The sequence below is a fragment of the Dermacentor albipictus genome, chromosome 5, assembly GCF_038994185.2.
Source record: "Dermacentor albipictus isolate Rhodes 1998 colony chromosome 5, USDA_Dalb.pri_finalv2, whole genome shotgun sequence".
Lineage (NCBI taxonomy): Eukaryota > Metazoa > Arthropoda > Arachnida > Ixodida > Ixodidae > Dermacentor > Dermacentor albipictus.
The window spans coordinates 167810188-167825701 of NC_091825.1; the positions used below are offsets into that span (position 1 = coordinate 167810188).

The following is a 15514-nucleotide window of genomic DNA, read 5'->3' on the forward strand; positions in this document are numbered from 1 at the left end:
AATGTGTGCTCGAAGGCGAATCAGAGATTAGGTTTCTTAGAGTAAAAACTAGGTCAAGCTTCGCGAGATGTAAAGCTGATAGCTTATAAAACTTTTGTTAGACCTTTACTTGAATATGCCTCAGTCATCTGGAGCCCTCATCAGAAAGCAATGACTACAAAGTTAGAAAATTTCAACGTCGTGCCGCGCGCTTCATATGCTCAAAGTACCGCCGTTTAGATTCCGTCACACTGATGTTGCAGTTTTGTGAACTGGAAACGCTAGAAGTACGAAGGCAAAGAAATCGTCTGAAAGTGTTTTTTAAAATACCACATGGACATTTAAAAATCAACAAAGATGAGTATGTGCAGCTTCCAGGAAAACGAAGCAGTCGTGTTAATCATCAATATGTTTTACGCCCATACTTTGCTCACAGTGATGTGTTCCGCTTTTCTTTTTTCCCTGCCGTAATTGAACTCTGGAACGCGATACCAAGCTTTGTGGCAGGTGCCAGTGATGTTTGTGAATTTGAAAAATTGTTAAACATGTATTTTTGTGATTCCGCTGCCGCTTGATGCACCTGTATATATGGTCTGCCTGTATTTAAACCCTTCCTGTAAGAACCCTCAGCAGAGGGTTGACAGTATGAAGAAATAAAATAAATAAATAAATAAATAAATAAATAAATAAATAAATAAATAAATACGTATCGAGGCACGTATCCGTGGAGCTTTTGTCCATAAGCAGTTTTTCTTATATGTACTCCTTAATATGGAGAAAGCTTATGATACGTGGCGGTTCGGGATATTGAGAAACCTCTCACACTTAGGTATACGTGGTAATATGTTCAATGTTATCGAAAGTCATCTGTCTAATCGCACATTCCGTGTTCGAGTGGGCAATGTTAGGTCACGGAAATTTGTACAGGAAACTGGAGTGCCGCAGGGCGGGGTTCTCAGCTGCACGCTCTTTATAGTGAAAATGAATTCTCTTCGTCTACACATACCACATAACATCTTCTATTCAACATATGTTGACGATGTGCAGTTAAGATTTCAATCAAGTTCTCTCGCAATCTGTGAGCTACAGGTCCAGCTTGGTCTTAACAATTAAGGTCTCCAAATGGGCTGATGAGAACGGGTTCAGACTGAACCCACAAAAAATCACCTGTGTCATTTTCTCTAGAAAAAAGGGCCAGCACCCTGATCCTGAAGTTGTGTTGCATGGTAAGCGTCTGCCTTTAAACAGAGAACATAAATGTTCGGCATAATTTTAGACGCGAAATTAACCTTTGTACATCACGTAATGTATCTTACAAACAAATCTATGAAAACAATGAATATCTTAAAGGTGCTGTCACGCACAACCTGGGGCAGTGATAGAAAATGCCTCATGAACTTTTATAAAAGCCTCATACGCACACGACTAGACTGTGGACCCATAGTTTACCAGTCGGCTACTCCAACTGCTCTAAAGATGCTAGACCCTGTCCACCACGTAAGAATTCGCCTGTCCACAGGCGCCTTTAGAACAAACCCAGTGGAAAGCCTGTACGTTGAATCGGATGAGTGGTCACTTCATCTGCAGAGAACATATTCGTCTTTCATGTATTTTCTTAGAGTGAACGGAAACAGTCAGCACCCCGCGTATTACACTATAAACGATTTGTCGAGTTGTCAACTTTTTCGCAACCGGCCCACAGTGGCACAGCCTTTCTCACTGTGTGTTAGAGACACAGCTGAAGAAACAAGGGTTCCACTGCTTGAATACCACCTTATGCCCCCTGCTACACGGCCCCTTCCGTGGCAGTGGTAACCTATACACTGTGATACATCTTTCGTAGCTGTTACAAAGCGCGCGCATATCGCGCATATACGAATGTATTTCCTCGAATTACAGCACAAATACTCCTCTCCTGAATTTTTTACAGACACATCGAAGTGTAATTCTGGCGTATCTTACGCAGCGGTCGGTCCATCATTTTCGGATGCCGGCGTTCTGCACCCTAACACAAGTATTTTCACAGCAGAGGCCTACGTGATATTGGCCGCCGTTAAACACATTAAAGAATTTAATATTCCAAAGCTTGTTATATACACTAACGCTTTGAGCGTTGTACACGCTTTGAAAACTGTCTGAAATATCAAAACCCTGTAATTCTATCTCTTTGCTCAGCATTACAAACCACCTATGCGTCCAAGCAGCATATCGTGGTATGGTGGGTGCCGGGGCAGCGGGAGATAGACGGAAACGCGTTGGCTGACCAGTTAGCCACATCCGTCCACACGAACGCTTCCAACACTTCCACGACTGTCCCTGTAATGGACCTCAATCCCTTAATAAGAAAAAAAGCTAAAGGCTTTCTGGCAGCGCTTGTGGGACAAAGAAACAGAAAATAAACTACATGTTATCAAGCCGTATCTTGGCAACTGGCCGCCGGTATCAAAGAACCGCCATACAGAAGTAACACTTTGCAGACTTAGGATAGGACACACATACAGCACACACGCATACCTCTTGTCCGGTGGCGACCCACCCACGTGTGTTAAATGTGGTGAGCTACTTACCGTGCTTCACATCCTGCTGCAATGCACTGAATTAGACGCTCATAGGAAAAAGCATTTTCCACTACTACACCGGCAACAAATTCCACTTCATCCTATAATGATCATATGTATAGAACCTTTCTTTAAATATCAATCCTTGTTTGAATATTTAAAAGATGTACATAGTTTTCATGTTATAGCACCAGGAAATCCGTCGGACGGCCTCTTAACTGAGGTTTATGATGCGGTAGCTGCATTAAAAGAAAGCACCTGCCTCCCAGCCTTTGGGCTCAAAGGCCTCCAGGAGGCATAGGTGCTATTTACATATTCTTGCATTTTAGCCCCACGATCACTCATCATGCGTACTATATCTATAGACCACTACATGTATCACTATCGTAATTTGATACTATATATTATTTTACGCTTCCACGATACTGATTGATTTTAGGCCACTTTACAGTCACGTTACGTCCCACCATCGCAACTCACAAATCAGCGCTTAACACAACATTATCAGTCATGGCGCTCTTTCGCAACACCTGGCCCTTGCGCCACTAAACAACACACATCCATCCTGATACGATCTCGACCGGGTGAGGTGGGTGTTCACCGCAAAAATCAGGAAACTACAACGAAGCCGGGCATCGAGGTGATAAAAAAAAGTAGAAAATAATGTATTTACGTCATTGGTATATGGTTTTGACTCTATCAGAGTGCGAGCGGTTCTGCCTAACACGGGGTCCAGGACGGCCTGAAATAACCTCTCGCGGTCTTGTAGTCGCGATATCTTCTTGGGAAATTGGGGAAGTTGTGGAAGTATCAGCGCCTTTGTCAGGTAGAGAAGTCGACGAGCTCTTCCTCTTTCTGTATTCTCCTCTTCATCCTTCCCTTTTTGTCGGCTCACGGCGTAAAGAAGTGACGCTTTTTCTGAGAAGACGGCAATTACCTCATCATGGTAACGCACGCCCGAATGTTTCTCACACTTGACAGGTCGATGGCCAGGCTTATCCTAAAAGCCTTTTCTGCGACGATGCAAATCATCTCGTCATGGAAACGCACACCTGAACCTTTCTCACACTTGACAGGTTCATGTCCAGGCTTATCCTAAAAGCCTTTTCTGGAACGAGGCAAATCATCTCTTCATGGGAACGCATGCCTGAACATTTCTCACATTTGAGAGGTCGATGTCCAGGCTTACCCTAACAGCCTTTTCTGGGACAAGGCAAATCACCTCGTCATGGAAACGAAAGCCTGAACGTTTCTCACACTTGGCAGATCGATGTCCAGGCCTATCCTAAAACCCTTTTCTGGGACGAGACAAATCATCTCGTCATGGGAATGCACGCCTGAACGTTTCTCACACTTGACAGCTCGATGTCCAGGCTTATCCTAAAAGCCTCTTCTGGGACGAGGCAAATCATCTCGTCATGGGAATGCACGCCTGAACGTTTCTCACACTTGACAGCTCGATGTCCAGGCTTATCCTAAAAGCCTCTTCTGGGACGAGGCAAATCATCTCGTCATGGGAATGCACGCCTGAACGTTTCTCACACTTGGCAGGTCGATGTCCAGGCCTATCCTAACACCCTTTCCTGGGACGAGACAAATCATCTCGTCATGGGAATGCACGCCTGAACGTTTCTCACACTTGACAGGTCGATGTCCAGGATTATCCTAACAGCCTTTTATGGGAAGAGGTAAATCATCTCGTCATGGAAACGCAAGCCTGAACGTTTCTCACATTTGACAGGTCGATGTCCAGGCTTACCCTAACAGCCTTTTCTGGGACAAGGTAAATCACCTCGTCATGGAAACGCAAGCCTGAACGTTTCTCACACTTGACAGGTCGATGTCCAGGCTTATCCTAGAAGCCTTTTCTGGGAAGAGATAAATCATCTCGTCATGAAAACGCAAGCCTGAACTCACACTCACACTTGACAGGTCGATGTCCAGGATTATCCTAACAGCCTTTTCTGGGAAGAGGTAAATCATCTCGTCATGGAAACACAAGCCTGAACGTTTCTCACACTTGACAGGTCGATGTCCAGGCTTATCCTAACAGCCTTTTCTGGGAAGAGGTAAATCATCTCGTCATGGAAACACAAGCCTGAACGTTTCTCGCACTTGACAGGTGGATGTCCAGGCCTATCCTAACACCCTTTCCTGGGACGAGACAAATCATCTCGTCATGGGAATGCACGCCTGAACGTTTCTCACACTTGACAGGTCGATGTCCAGGATTATCCTAACAGCCTTTTATGGGAAGAGGTAAATCATCTCGTCATGGAAACGCAAGCCTGAACGTTTCTCACACTTGACAGGTCGATGTCCAGGCTTATCCTAGAAGCCTTTTCTGGGAAGAGATAAATCATCTCGTCATGAAAACGCAAGCCTGAACTCACACTCACACTTGACAGGTCGATGTCCAGGATTATCCTAACAGACTTTTCTGGGAAGAGGTAAATCATCTCGTCATGGAAACAAAAGCCTGAACGTTTCTCACACTTGACAGGTCGATGTCCAGGCTTATCCTAACAGCCTTTTCTGGGAAGAGGTAAATCATCTCGTCATGGAAACACAAGCCTGAACGTTTCTCGCACTTGACAGGTGGATGTCCAGGCCTATCCTAACACCCTTTCCTGGGACGAGACAAATCATCTCGTCATGGGAATGCACGCCTGAACGTTTCTCACACTTGACAGGTCGATGTCCAGGATTATCCTAACAGCCTTTTATGGGAAGAGGTAAATCATCTCGTCATGGAAACGCAAGCCTGAACGTTTCTCACACTTGACAGGTCGATGTCCAGGCTTATTCTAGAAGCCTTTTCTGGGAAGAGATAAATCATCTCGTCATGAAAACGCAAGCCTGAACTCACACTCACACTTGACAGGTCGATGTCCAGGATTATCCTAACAGCCTTTTCTGGGAAGAGGTAAATCATCTCGTCATGGAAACACAAGCCTGAACGTTTCTCGCACTTGACAGGTCGATGTCCAGGCCTATCCTAACACCCTTTTCTGGGACGAGGCAAATCATCTCGTCATGGGAATGCACGCCTGAACGTTTCCCACACTTGACAGGTTGATATCCAGGCTTATCCTAAGAGCCTTTTCTGGGACGAAGCAAATCATCTCGTCATGGAAACGCACGCCTGAACGATTCTCACACTTGATAGATCGATGTCCACGCTTATCCTAACAGCCTTTTCTGGGAAGAGGTAAATCATCTCGTCATGGAAACACAAGCCTGAACGTTTCTCACACTTGACAGGTCGATGTCCAGGCTTATTCTAGAAGCCTTTTCTGGGAAGAGATAAATCATCTCGTCATGAAAACGCAAGCCTGAACTCACACTCACACTTGACAGGTCGATGTCCAGGATTATCCTAACAGCCTTTTCTGGGAAGAGGTAAATCATCTCGTCATGGAAACACAAGCCTGAACGTTTCTCGCACTTGACAGGTCGATGTCCAGGCCTATCCTAACACCCTTTTCTGGGACGAGGCAAATCATCTCGTCATGGAAACGCACGCCTGAACGATTCTCACACTTGATAGGTCGATGTCCACGCTTATCCTAACAGCCTTTTCTGGGAAGAGGTAAATCATCTCGTCATGGAAACACAAGCCTGAACGTTTCTCGCACTTGACAGGTCGATGTCCAGGCCTATCCTAACACCCTTTTCTGGGACGAGGCAAATCATCTCGTCATGGGAATGCACGCCTGAACGTTTCCCACACTTGACAGGTTGATATCCAGGCTTATCCTAAGAGCCTTTTCTGGGACGAAGCAAATCATCTCGTCATGGAAACGCACGCCTGAACGATTCTCACACTTGATAGGTCGATGTCCACGCTTATCCTAACAGCCTTTTCTGGGAAGAGGTAAATCATCTCGTCATGGAAACACAAGCCTGAACGTTTCTCACACTTGGCAAGTCGATGTCCAGGCCTATCTTAACACCCTTTTCTGGGACGAGACAAATCATCTCGTCATGGGAATGCACGCCTGAACGTTTCTCACAGCTTTTTTTATTTTTATTTTATTTGTACATACTGCAGCCCCATAGGAGGGCTATTGCAGGAGTGGGTAAAAACAGTGTTGAACAAAAATAAAGTGAAATCAACATTGACTCTTACAACATCTTTACAATGATTTACAATATCTTACAAATTGTTTTCAACGGTTCATAAAAAGCAACGACACAGCAATACGCACACATAAAGTATAAACTAAACCTGATTTAAATAGTTACATATACTGGTTTTTAAAGACAGCAATTTCAAATTCGCTTATCGGGAGTGAACGAACGCAGCCAGGCAAGGAATTCCATACTTCTATTGTGCGGGGAAAGAAGCTGTACTTGAAGGTATTTGTACGGGCACAGACAGGGTTAAGATTAAGCTCGTGGAAATTACGCGTGCAAGAAGGCTTGGTGAAAGATATGCAAGCTGTGTTTGAAGTGTGGTATGACTTGTTAATTATGTTGTGCAAAAATTTTAATGATTCCACATCACGACGTACTGAAAGTAATGTTAGATTCAGCGTTGGGAGGGCGGACGACGGTGAAAAATAGCGGTCATACCGATGTAAAATGAAACGGACGGCTTTTTTCTGAACTGCTCCTCGTTTGATTATGTTGTTTTTGTTATGTGGTGACCAGACTGTTGCGGCATAATCGATAATGGGGCGAACAAGAGTTTTATACATTAGAAGTTTTGTTGCTTTCGGAGCCTTTTGCATAGTACGACGTAGGTATCCAAGCTGTTTTAGGGCCTTTGAACATGTTTGGTCAATGTGTGTAGTCCATGAGAGATTGTGAATAAATGTTACGCCAAGGTATTTGTATTGTCGAACTCTGGTTAAAGGAGACCCATTCAATGAATATGTCGCAATTACAGGTGCTGCTCTTTTCGTGAAGGACAAAACAACCGTTTTTTAAAAATTAATGTTCATTTTCCATTTTTCACACCAAGCACTGAAAGAGATAAAGGAATCGTTTAATCGCTGAAATCTATTCGGGGAATCAATCACGTCGTATAAGACGCAATCGTCAGCATAAAGACGAATATTAGAGGAAACATGTTTTGGGAGGTCATTGACATAAATTAAAAACAATAAAGGACCTAGGACGGATCCTTGAGGAACCCCGGAGCCTACTTCAAGTATGGATGACCGTGCAGAACTAAAGTCGACGTATCGGGACCGGTTACAAAGGAAAATAGCGATCCAATTGACCAGATGGGAATTTTTTAGTATTGCATTTAATTTTTGCAAGAGGTGAGAATGAAGTAATGAATCGAAAGCTTTAGAAAAATCAATGAAGATAGCATCAATCTGTTTACCGAGATCCAACTGATAAGCGATGTCATGGGTGAAGTCGGTTAACTGCGTGACAGTACTGAAACCACGTCTAAAGCCATGCTGAACGTTAGTCAGAATGGTGTTGGACTCCAGAAAATCTATTATGTGTTTGTAAATAATATGTTCCAGCATTTTGCACGATTGGGAAGTTAAAGAAATGGGCCTGTAATTCGTTATGTCTGTCTTCCCGCCTGTTTTATACAAGGGTATTACTCTTGCAAGTTTCCACGATGAAGGAACGATTCCTGTATCTAGAGACTTATTGAATTTAATTTCAAGATAGCGTGATGTCCATTGTGAATAGCGAAGTAAAAAGGAATTAGGAATACCGTCGGAGCCACTAGACTTTCTTGTGTCTAAATTTAGAATCAAATTAAGAACGCCATTAACATCAACGGAAATGTCGGAAATAGAAAAATCTGAATCATTATCAAAAGCAGGGCAGACATGAGAATCATTTGCGTACACCGAATGGAAATATTCATTGAATGCATTGGAGATGCGTGCAGGATCATTTATAGTTTCATCATTGATAGTGAATGAAGATGAAGATTCAGTAGTAGGCATGACAGAACGCCAGAACTTCCTAGGATTATTTCTTAGTAAACCTGGCAGCTCGATATGAAAGAAAAAATCTTTGGCCGTATTCATTTTCAAATTTAGTTCCTCTTTGGCAGAGGTGAATCTAGCAATTGCATCAGGGTCATTACTGCGTTTTGAGCGTCTCAGTCTTCTAACGCGGCGTGATAACTGCAAGATTTCTCTAGTCATCCAAGGGAGGGCACGATTTTTTTTCTTAGTTTTTAACGGAACAAAGCGTTGAATACACAGCTTTATAATGTTTTCAAATTGGCAAACTAATGTATTCACGTCACAGTCTTTACTAAGTGTGCAAAACGATTCAAAACGTTCTGATAAGACATCAAGAATAGACGTGTCGTCAGAGCGATTAAAGTGGAAAAAAGTTTGAATTTCGGCACGTGGTTTACAAACTGTGCAGTTTAGCGATATGAACACTGCCCTGTGATCTGAAATGCCGTCAGTAATTTCACACTCAGACAGCTTATCAACAAGGTCTGAACTAATGAACACCAGGTCAAGAAGTGTGTTTTGTCTTGTTGCGCCATTGACTACTTGTGTAAGCCCTTAAGATAAAGAAAAGTTAATTAGTTCGCTACCTAAACAACTGTGATGCGATAGTGAGGGCCAGTGAATATCTGGTGTGCTAAAGTCTCCCATTAGAATTAAGCTAGATGCATGAAAACTGTGCGTGTTGATGTAATCAGCGAGAAGAAAAATGTTATCAGGTGAGGAGGCAGGTGGATGGTAGAAAACAGAGACTATGATTGTTTTTTTTGCCTAGGTATAATTTACACCAAACAGACTCAAGATCTGCTGGAGGACAGATAACTGAAAACTTTAAATCCGATTAAAAATAATGGCGACACCGCCTCCCCTACCAGTTTTGCGGTCTGATCGGACAGCTACATAGCCGGGTGGAGTGATTTCAGAGTCATATATGTGATCTTGAAGCCATGTTTCAGTGACACCAATGAAATGAGGGGAATAGGAGGCTACCAAGGAAAGAAACAGCGGGAACTTATTTACTAGACTTCTTGCATTCAAATTCAAGAAAGTAAGCTTGTAAGAGTCGCGAATTTGTCAAGGTGAAGGTGACGTGGCCGGGTGAGTGTTGTCAGAAAGGCTCGAATTATTCACTACGGCGTTTACAGCGAGACCTGAATCGTCAACTAGGGCATTAGCTGCATCATTCCACCTGTAGCGGACACCATTTATAAAGACATGGTCATAACGCAACCTCACCACAGAGCCATGGTCACGAAAAGAAGAGGTTGCTGCCCACAGCTTTTTGCGGATGGCACGTACATTAGCCGAGTAATCTTCAGTTATGTAAAATTTTGTTCCTTTCAGCTTTGAGACAATTTTCATTATTTCTACTTTGTTCCGAAAGTCTAGTACTCGTAATATAACTGGGCGCGATCTACCTTCACGTTTGGTGCCAATTCTGTGACAACGTTCGATGGGCGGGCATTCAATTTGAAGTTTCTCTGTGAAAAATTGGTGTACATTAGACAAAAGCGTATCTGTGTTTTCGGCATTGTGTTCACCAAGTCCATGCAAAATTATATTGTTGCGTCTCGAGCGATTTTCAAGGTCATCATTTTTTTTAATTATTTCCGAAGCAGCCTGAGATAAAGAGCGTACGTCAGAACCAGCATGGTCATATGAGACTTTAGGATCAGCGCTAGTTTTTTCGAGAGCGGCCACACGGGATTCCAGAGCGTCAAAACGCTTGTTAACAGTTTGCTGAAAAACCTTGATGTCAGCGATGTCTCGAGCGATCGTTTTTTGCCCAGCCAATAGTTCTGTCAGCATTCCGGAAATATTGTTCAAGTCATTATCAGGTTCAGCAGATGAACACGAAGTTTCGTCTGAATTACCGGTGTTACGAATCGTCTTTCTCGGGGGACCGGGATTTAATTCTATATCACCGCTAAGGACAAGCCGATTTGCGCAGAACAGTGCATGCATAAAACAAGACAAAAAGCTCTGTGGGCAAGAGAGCCGCAGCAAACAACGATCATCTGATCTCAAACAATGAGCGTTTTTAAAGTAACGTACCTGCACGAAAAACAAGGCGCGATTAAGCATCCTGTTGGTGCTGCTGCAGTCTTGCCCACTGACGAGGAAAGCTGGGTGCAGGACTTTTAAGCGTTGTGTCGATGACGCCATCGACAAACAGCATGCTCCTATTGGGCCGTCCGATGACGTCACATGTAAGTTGGAACCATATGGCTCGACGATAGGACCACTATCGCACCTGCTGAAGCTGTCACACGAGGAGGTGACAGGGCAGTTCGGAGGTAGACCATCATACGCGGGCACAGGCTGTAGCTTCAAATGCAGCGCAGGGTCAACGGACGCATCCACTTCGAAGCACCTCGAGGAAAGGCCAGCATTGAAGATTCCGGGTGAACAGCAAAGAAACTGCACGAAAAAACAAGACGCGATTAAGCATCCTGTTGGTGCTGCTGCAGTCTTGCCCACTTGACAGGTCGATGTCCAGGATTATCCTAACAGCCTTTTCTGGGAAGAGGTAAATCATCTCGTCATGGAAACGCAAGCCTGAACGTTTCTCACACTTGACAGGTCGATGTCCAGGCCTATCCTAACACCCTTTTCTGGGACGAGACAAATCATCTCGTCATGGGAATGCACGCCTGAACGATTCTCACACTTGACAGGTCGATGTCCAAGCTTACCCGCCGTGGTTGCTCAGTGGCTATGGTGTTGGGCTGCTGAGCACGAGGTCGCGGGATCGAATTCCGGCCACGGTGGCCGCATTTCGATGGGGACGAAATGCGAAAACACCCGTGTGCTTAGATTAAGGTGCACGTTAAAGAACCCCAGGTGGTCCAAATTTTCGGAGTCCCCCACTACGGCGTGCCTCATAATTAGAAAGTGGTTTTGGCATGTAAACCCCCATAATTTAATTAATTTTAATTTTAATGTCCAGGCTTATTAAAAGCGTTTTCGGGGACGAGGCAAATCATCTCGTCATGGAAAAGCACGCCTTAACTTTTCTCACACTTCACAGGTGAATTTCCAGGCTTATCTTAAAAGCCTTTTATAGGACGAGGCAAATCATGGGAATGCACACCGGAACGTTTCCCACACCTGACAGGTCGATGTCCAGGCTTATTATAAAAGTTTTTTCTGGGATGAGGCAAATCATCTCTTCATTGGAACGCACGCCCGAATGCTTCTCACACTTGACAGGTCGATCATAACACCGTCTACAGAATGTAAATTGCAATATGTACCGTAAGGTAATTAGAAAGTTAGTCGGTGAATGTTCGTTAATTAGTCGATTATGTATTTGATTCTTTCATGGGGGTAATGTGCGTCGCTTCGAGAGAGAGAAACAACCCTATTGGTCACTGCGGGTGGAGCCCCTCTTCCAGGTCTTCTCGCCCGCTGGGCGTCAAGTGGCGGTGAGGCGGCCGCCGCGCGCACATTGGCAAGTCACGTGTGGACGTTGGACAGCTGTCGCCGTGTTTGTGGGAACACACATTGTGCAGCTTATTTAAGTGTGGGCGGGTGTTTTTATTCGGCGCCAGTTTCTCGCCTGTCGAGCTTGGGGTGAGGTGGAGGGAAGACTCGGTTCGAATAACCCAGCTCAACGACTACAATGTCGCTATCTGCAACGGGTGACTTTTAAAATATTCTGTATTTTCCAAAAAAGACGCACCCCGTATATCATGGGTGTTGATGGCATACTGGCATATGTTACGGGATACGAATAAAACCAAACACCATTGCAAACGTTAACGGTCCATGCTTCGCTGCTCGTCTGAGCCTTACCTACTTTTGTCCAGCTCAACTTATGCGGTCTTTCAGCTTTGCTTCGTTGAGTGTGTGGCCGTTCCCGGGAGCACGTAAGTTTGACAGCAAAGACACGTTTTGCCTTGATGCTCGTCCCTTCCAATGGAGTAGACCATAGTTAAAGCGATCTCCTCTGAAAGCCTCGATAGCCCTCTGCAAAGAAAGTGACATTTCACCTACGTATTAACAGTTGGCACGTCATTGCGAGTGTTTTATGTTTATTAATTAATTTATTTATTTAACAATACTGCCGGCTTCGTTTTGGAAGCCCGGGCAGGGGTGGTACAAACATCATTTGGTTTCATAATGTTTTCCTTCAAGGGAATAAAAAGCATAATAAGCACGCCAAACATTTCTAATACACAAACCATTACAAAGAAATACGATGATGCCGTCACATTTGCTGCCAATAGAAAAGGTGTCAAAAATTAAACATACGAATACGTAACAGAAGCAAGAAAGAAATAACGAACGCCTGAAAATTGTACGCCGCAGATATAAGAAGGCACCGGAGGTCGCTGGCCACTCCTTGCGGAAAGGCGTTTCATTCACGTATTGTTTTGGGCAGGAAGGAAGAAAGATATGCGGTTGTTCTAGATGCGGCAATAATATTGTTTTAGTGTGCTTGCCTCTTGTCTGTCGCGATTCAGTAAATTGCATGTAGTTGTCAAATCTTATTTTAGTGTCGTTGTTAACGATGTTGTACATTCATTGTTTAGATAATTAAGACTAATTACGTAATTAGGCGGAGTACAGAAATAATCTGAGTATCTCCAAGCGACGGCAAACAACATTACCTTGGTTCTGTCCAGCTACTTGGCATTTGCATACATTTAAATCGTGGTGCGTGATAGTTGGCATAGAGTTTCCTACGAAAATTACTAGAGGCAACTCTGGCGCTGCAGTCGTTGTCCTACCATGGGAATGATGGGAAGTACATGGATTTGTCTGATCTTCGTGCTTATGGATTCAAACGTTCTTGTGGCTTTGTATATTACGCTGTATAAATCTTATTGTCGTTTACTTCAGCGCAATCTATATTCCTCGAAGTGCAGAAGACGCCGGCAACGCGTACAATTGCTATTAATTGCAACGATTGAGCTTGTCCAGGTGGCCAAATCGAAACGCGCCAAGCGTCTCAAGGCACTGGCATGCCCGCGATAAATTCATAAAGGCGTTTCATTCGCTTGTCGATACATGCGTCCGCTGCTTAATGATTTCAATATCAGGCTTCTGTGCTAGAGTCCCTGTGTTCGAATCCTGCCGTAGGGCAATTTTAATGATCTTTATTTAATTATTTATTACGCAATACGCTGTTGAAAATTATGAGTTTTCAAAGTCACAAAGCCGCTTGAAGCCAAAAAAAAAAACGAAGTTTAGGCAAATCCATGTACTTCCCATAATTCCCATGCTGGGACAACCACTCCCATTGTAGCTCCCGTAGACACTAGCGCCAGAGTTCCCTCTAGTAATTTTTGTAGGAAACTCTATGATAGTTGGGACACCCTGTGTGTTAAGAATTACTATTACAACGAGTGAAAGAGCCTGGAAAGGCATCTGCCCAGTGGCGTAGCTAGGTCGTCTGGCACCCGGGGCCCATAGGTCTTCTGTCACCGCCCCCCCCCCCCCCGGGTGTAGTCGAGGAAGGCGAGGATATCGACAATTTGCGGGTTTCAGCACCAGTACAGCCGCCTTGGATACCGCGCACGTTCCCCGGGTCCCCCTCTCCTTCGCTTTCTTTCCCAGAGATCGCGAATGCAGCAGATACACACGCTGTTTTTTTTTTTTTGTGTGCGCCAAATAACACAGGGTGCTGCACTGATAACTTGTGATAAGCGCATGTGCACATCTTCTGTCAGACTGTAAGGCTTGGCAATCAATACAAATGCGGCATCGTGGAAAATATGGCTCACGTCACAAGTAACAACAAATATGTTTATAAATCTTTAATTACCAATTTTAGTGGCAATATTTCATTTGCAAAATTGAAGCTGGAATATCTTGCCCAACAACAACTTCACAAAAATCATCGTAGGTACTATGGTGCGCAGTATCTTGGCTGTGGGCAGCCCTGAACGAAAACAAAAATTAAATTGTGTGTTAGTGACGCTGATCTTCCCACCCAATTAGAAAAACGGAAAAGGCACCTGCCTCCTTGCTGCGCGGGCACCAATGCTATGACAATTACGAGTTCTCTTCATTCTGATCGATAAAGCCTTGTTTTTATTTGCTGCTATACGGACAAACGTGATTATCCGTGCTGCGGTACACGACAAGATTTGGAAAAGAATAGAGCACGTACGCTTCGCGGCGATTCTTGGCGTCACCAAAAAAAAAAAAGAAAGGCCGCGATGAAGCCCGTGCCAGCGAAAGCTTGCACTACTGTTGGTCTGCACTCGCAATGGAGAGGATTGAGGGATTAACGTCACTGGTCCACTATTTCATATTTCTTTCGCTGCTGCCATACTGGGCGCCGCCCGCAGTGCCAAAGTACTGTAGGCTGTAGCACCCAAAACGATTTTCTTTAAGAAGTTTTTGTTGAGTTAATAATACGACTTTGAGTCCTCAATTCTCGAATTGAAGTGCATCCTCTATAAGTACAAATAAGGGATTATTCAGGATATGGTTATTACTTATCTGCCATATTTTTCACGCTACTGAGTTCCTAGTAATCACAGACACATAAATTCATAGAATAACGGGAAATATCCTTACAAAATTCGCTTTTTATAAAATTCCGTGCAGCTGACACAGACACTGTACTTGTAACATGACACCTCCCCCCCCCCCCACTGGCTTCTTTGACCCGGGGCCAACGCCCCCCCCCCCTCCTTCTTTGCTACGCCACTACATCTGTCAGTTATTTTTTATATTTAACAGAAATAGACATATCTATCAATCACATGGGGGCTAGAAACATTATTTGAATTTGTATTTATTTCTTGCAACCAAATAAAACTTAAAGATGATGCAGGGACAAAAGGCAATCAGTGCCTCACAAATATCACTGATCCCGCCTAGTAGCAACAGTACAGCACGCATCAAAAATGCACATTTGTTACAAACAAATTAAAAAAAATGGCTGTGGGTTAGCTAAGGTTAAGCCCAGGATGCGAAGCATACTAGCCTTTATTTTAGTTGTTGAACCACTGTTTAGGCTGGTGAACTGCTGTTGCTTGGCTATATTTGGTTCGGCTAGACGAAGAAACAACT

General features: G+C 44.0%; 2 protein-coding genes across 2 annotated transcripts in view; one reads left to right on the forward strand and one right to left on the reverse strand.

Annotated features, from left to right (window-relative positions):
- Positions 1–15514, forward strand: part of LOC135904036 (NADPH azoreductase-like) — a 171510-nt gene that overhangs the window by 37852 nt on the left and 118144 nt on the right. The gene's annotated exons all lie outside the window — the stretch shown is intronic.
- On the reverse strand, positions 9557–10291 carry LOC135904039 (uncharacterized). The gene has a single exon (XM_070539147.1). The coding sequence runs from the start codon at positions 10289–10291 to the stop codon at positions 9557–9559; it is 735 nt and encodes a 244-aa protein (XP_070395248.1).

Excerpts from the sequence above, each read along its gene's own strand:
- LOC135904039 (XM_070539147.1), bottom strand. The coding sequence starts at position 10,291 with ATGCTGACAGAACTATTGGCTGGGCAAAAAACGATCGCTCGAGACATC.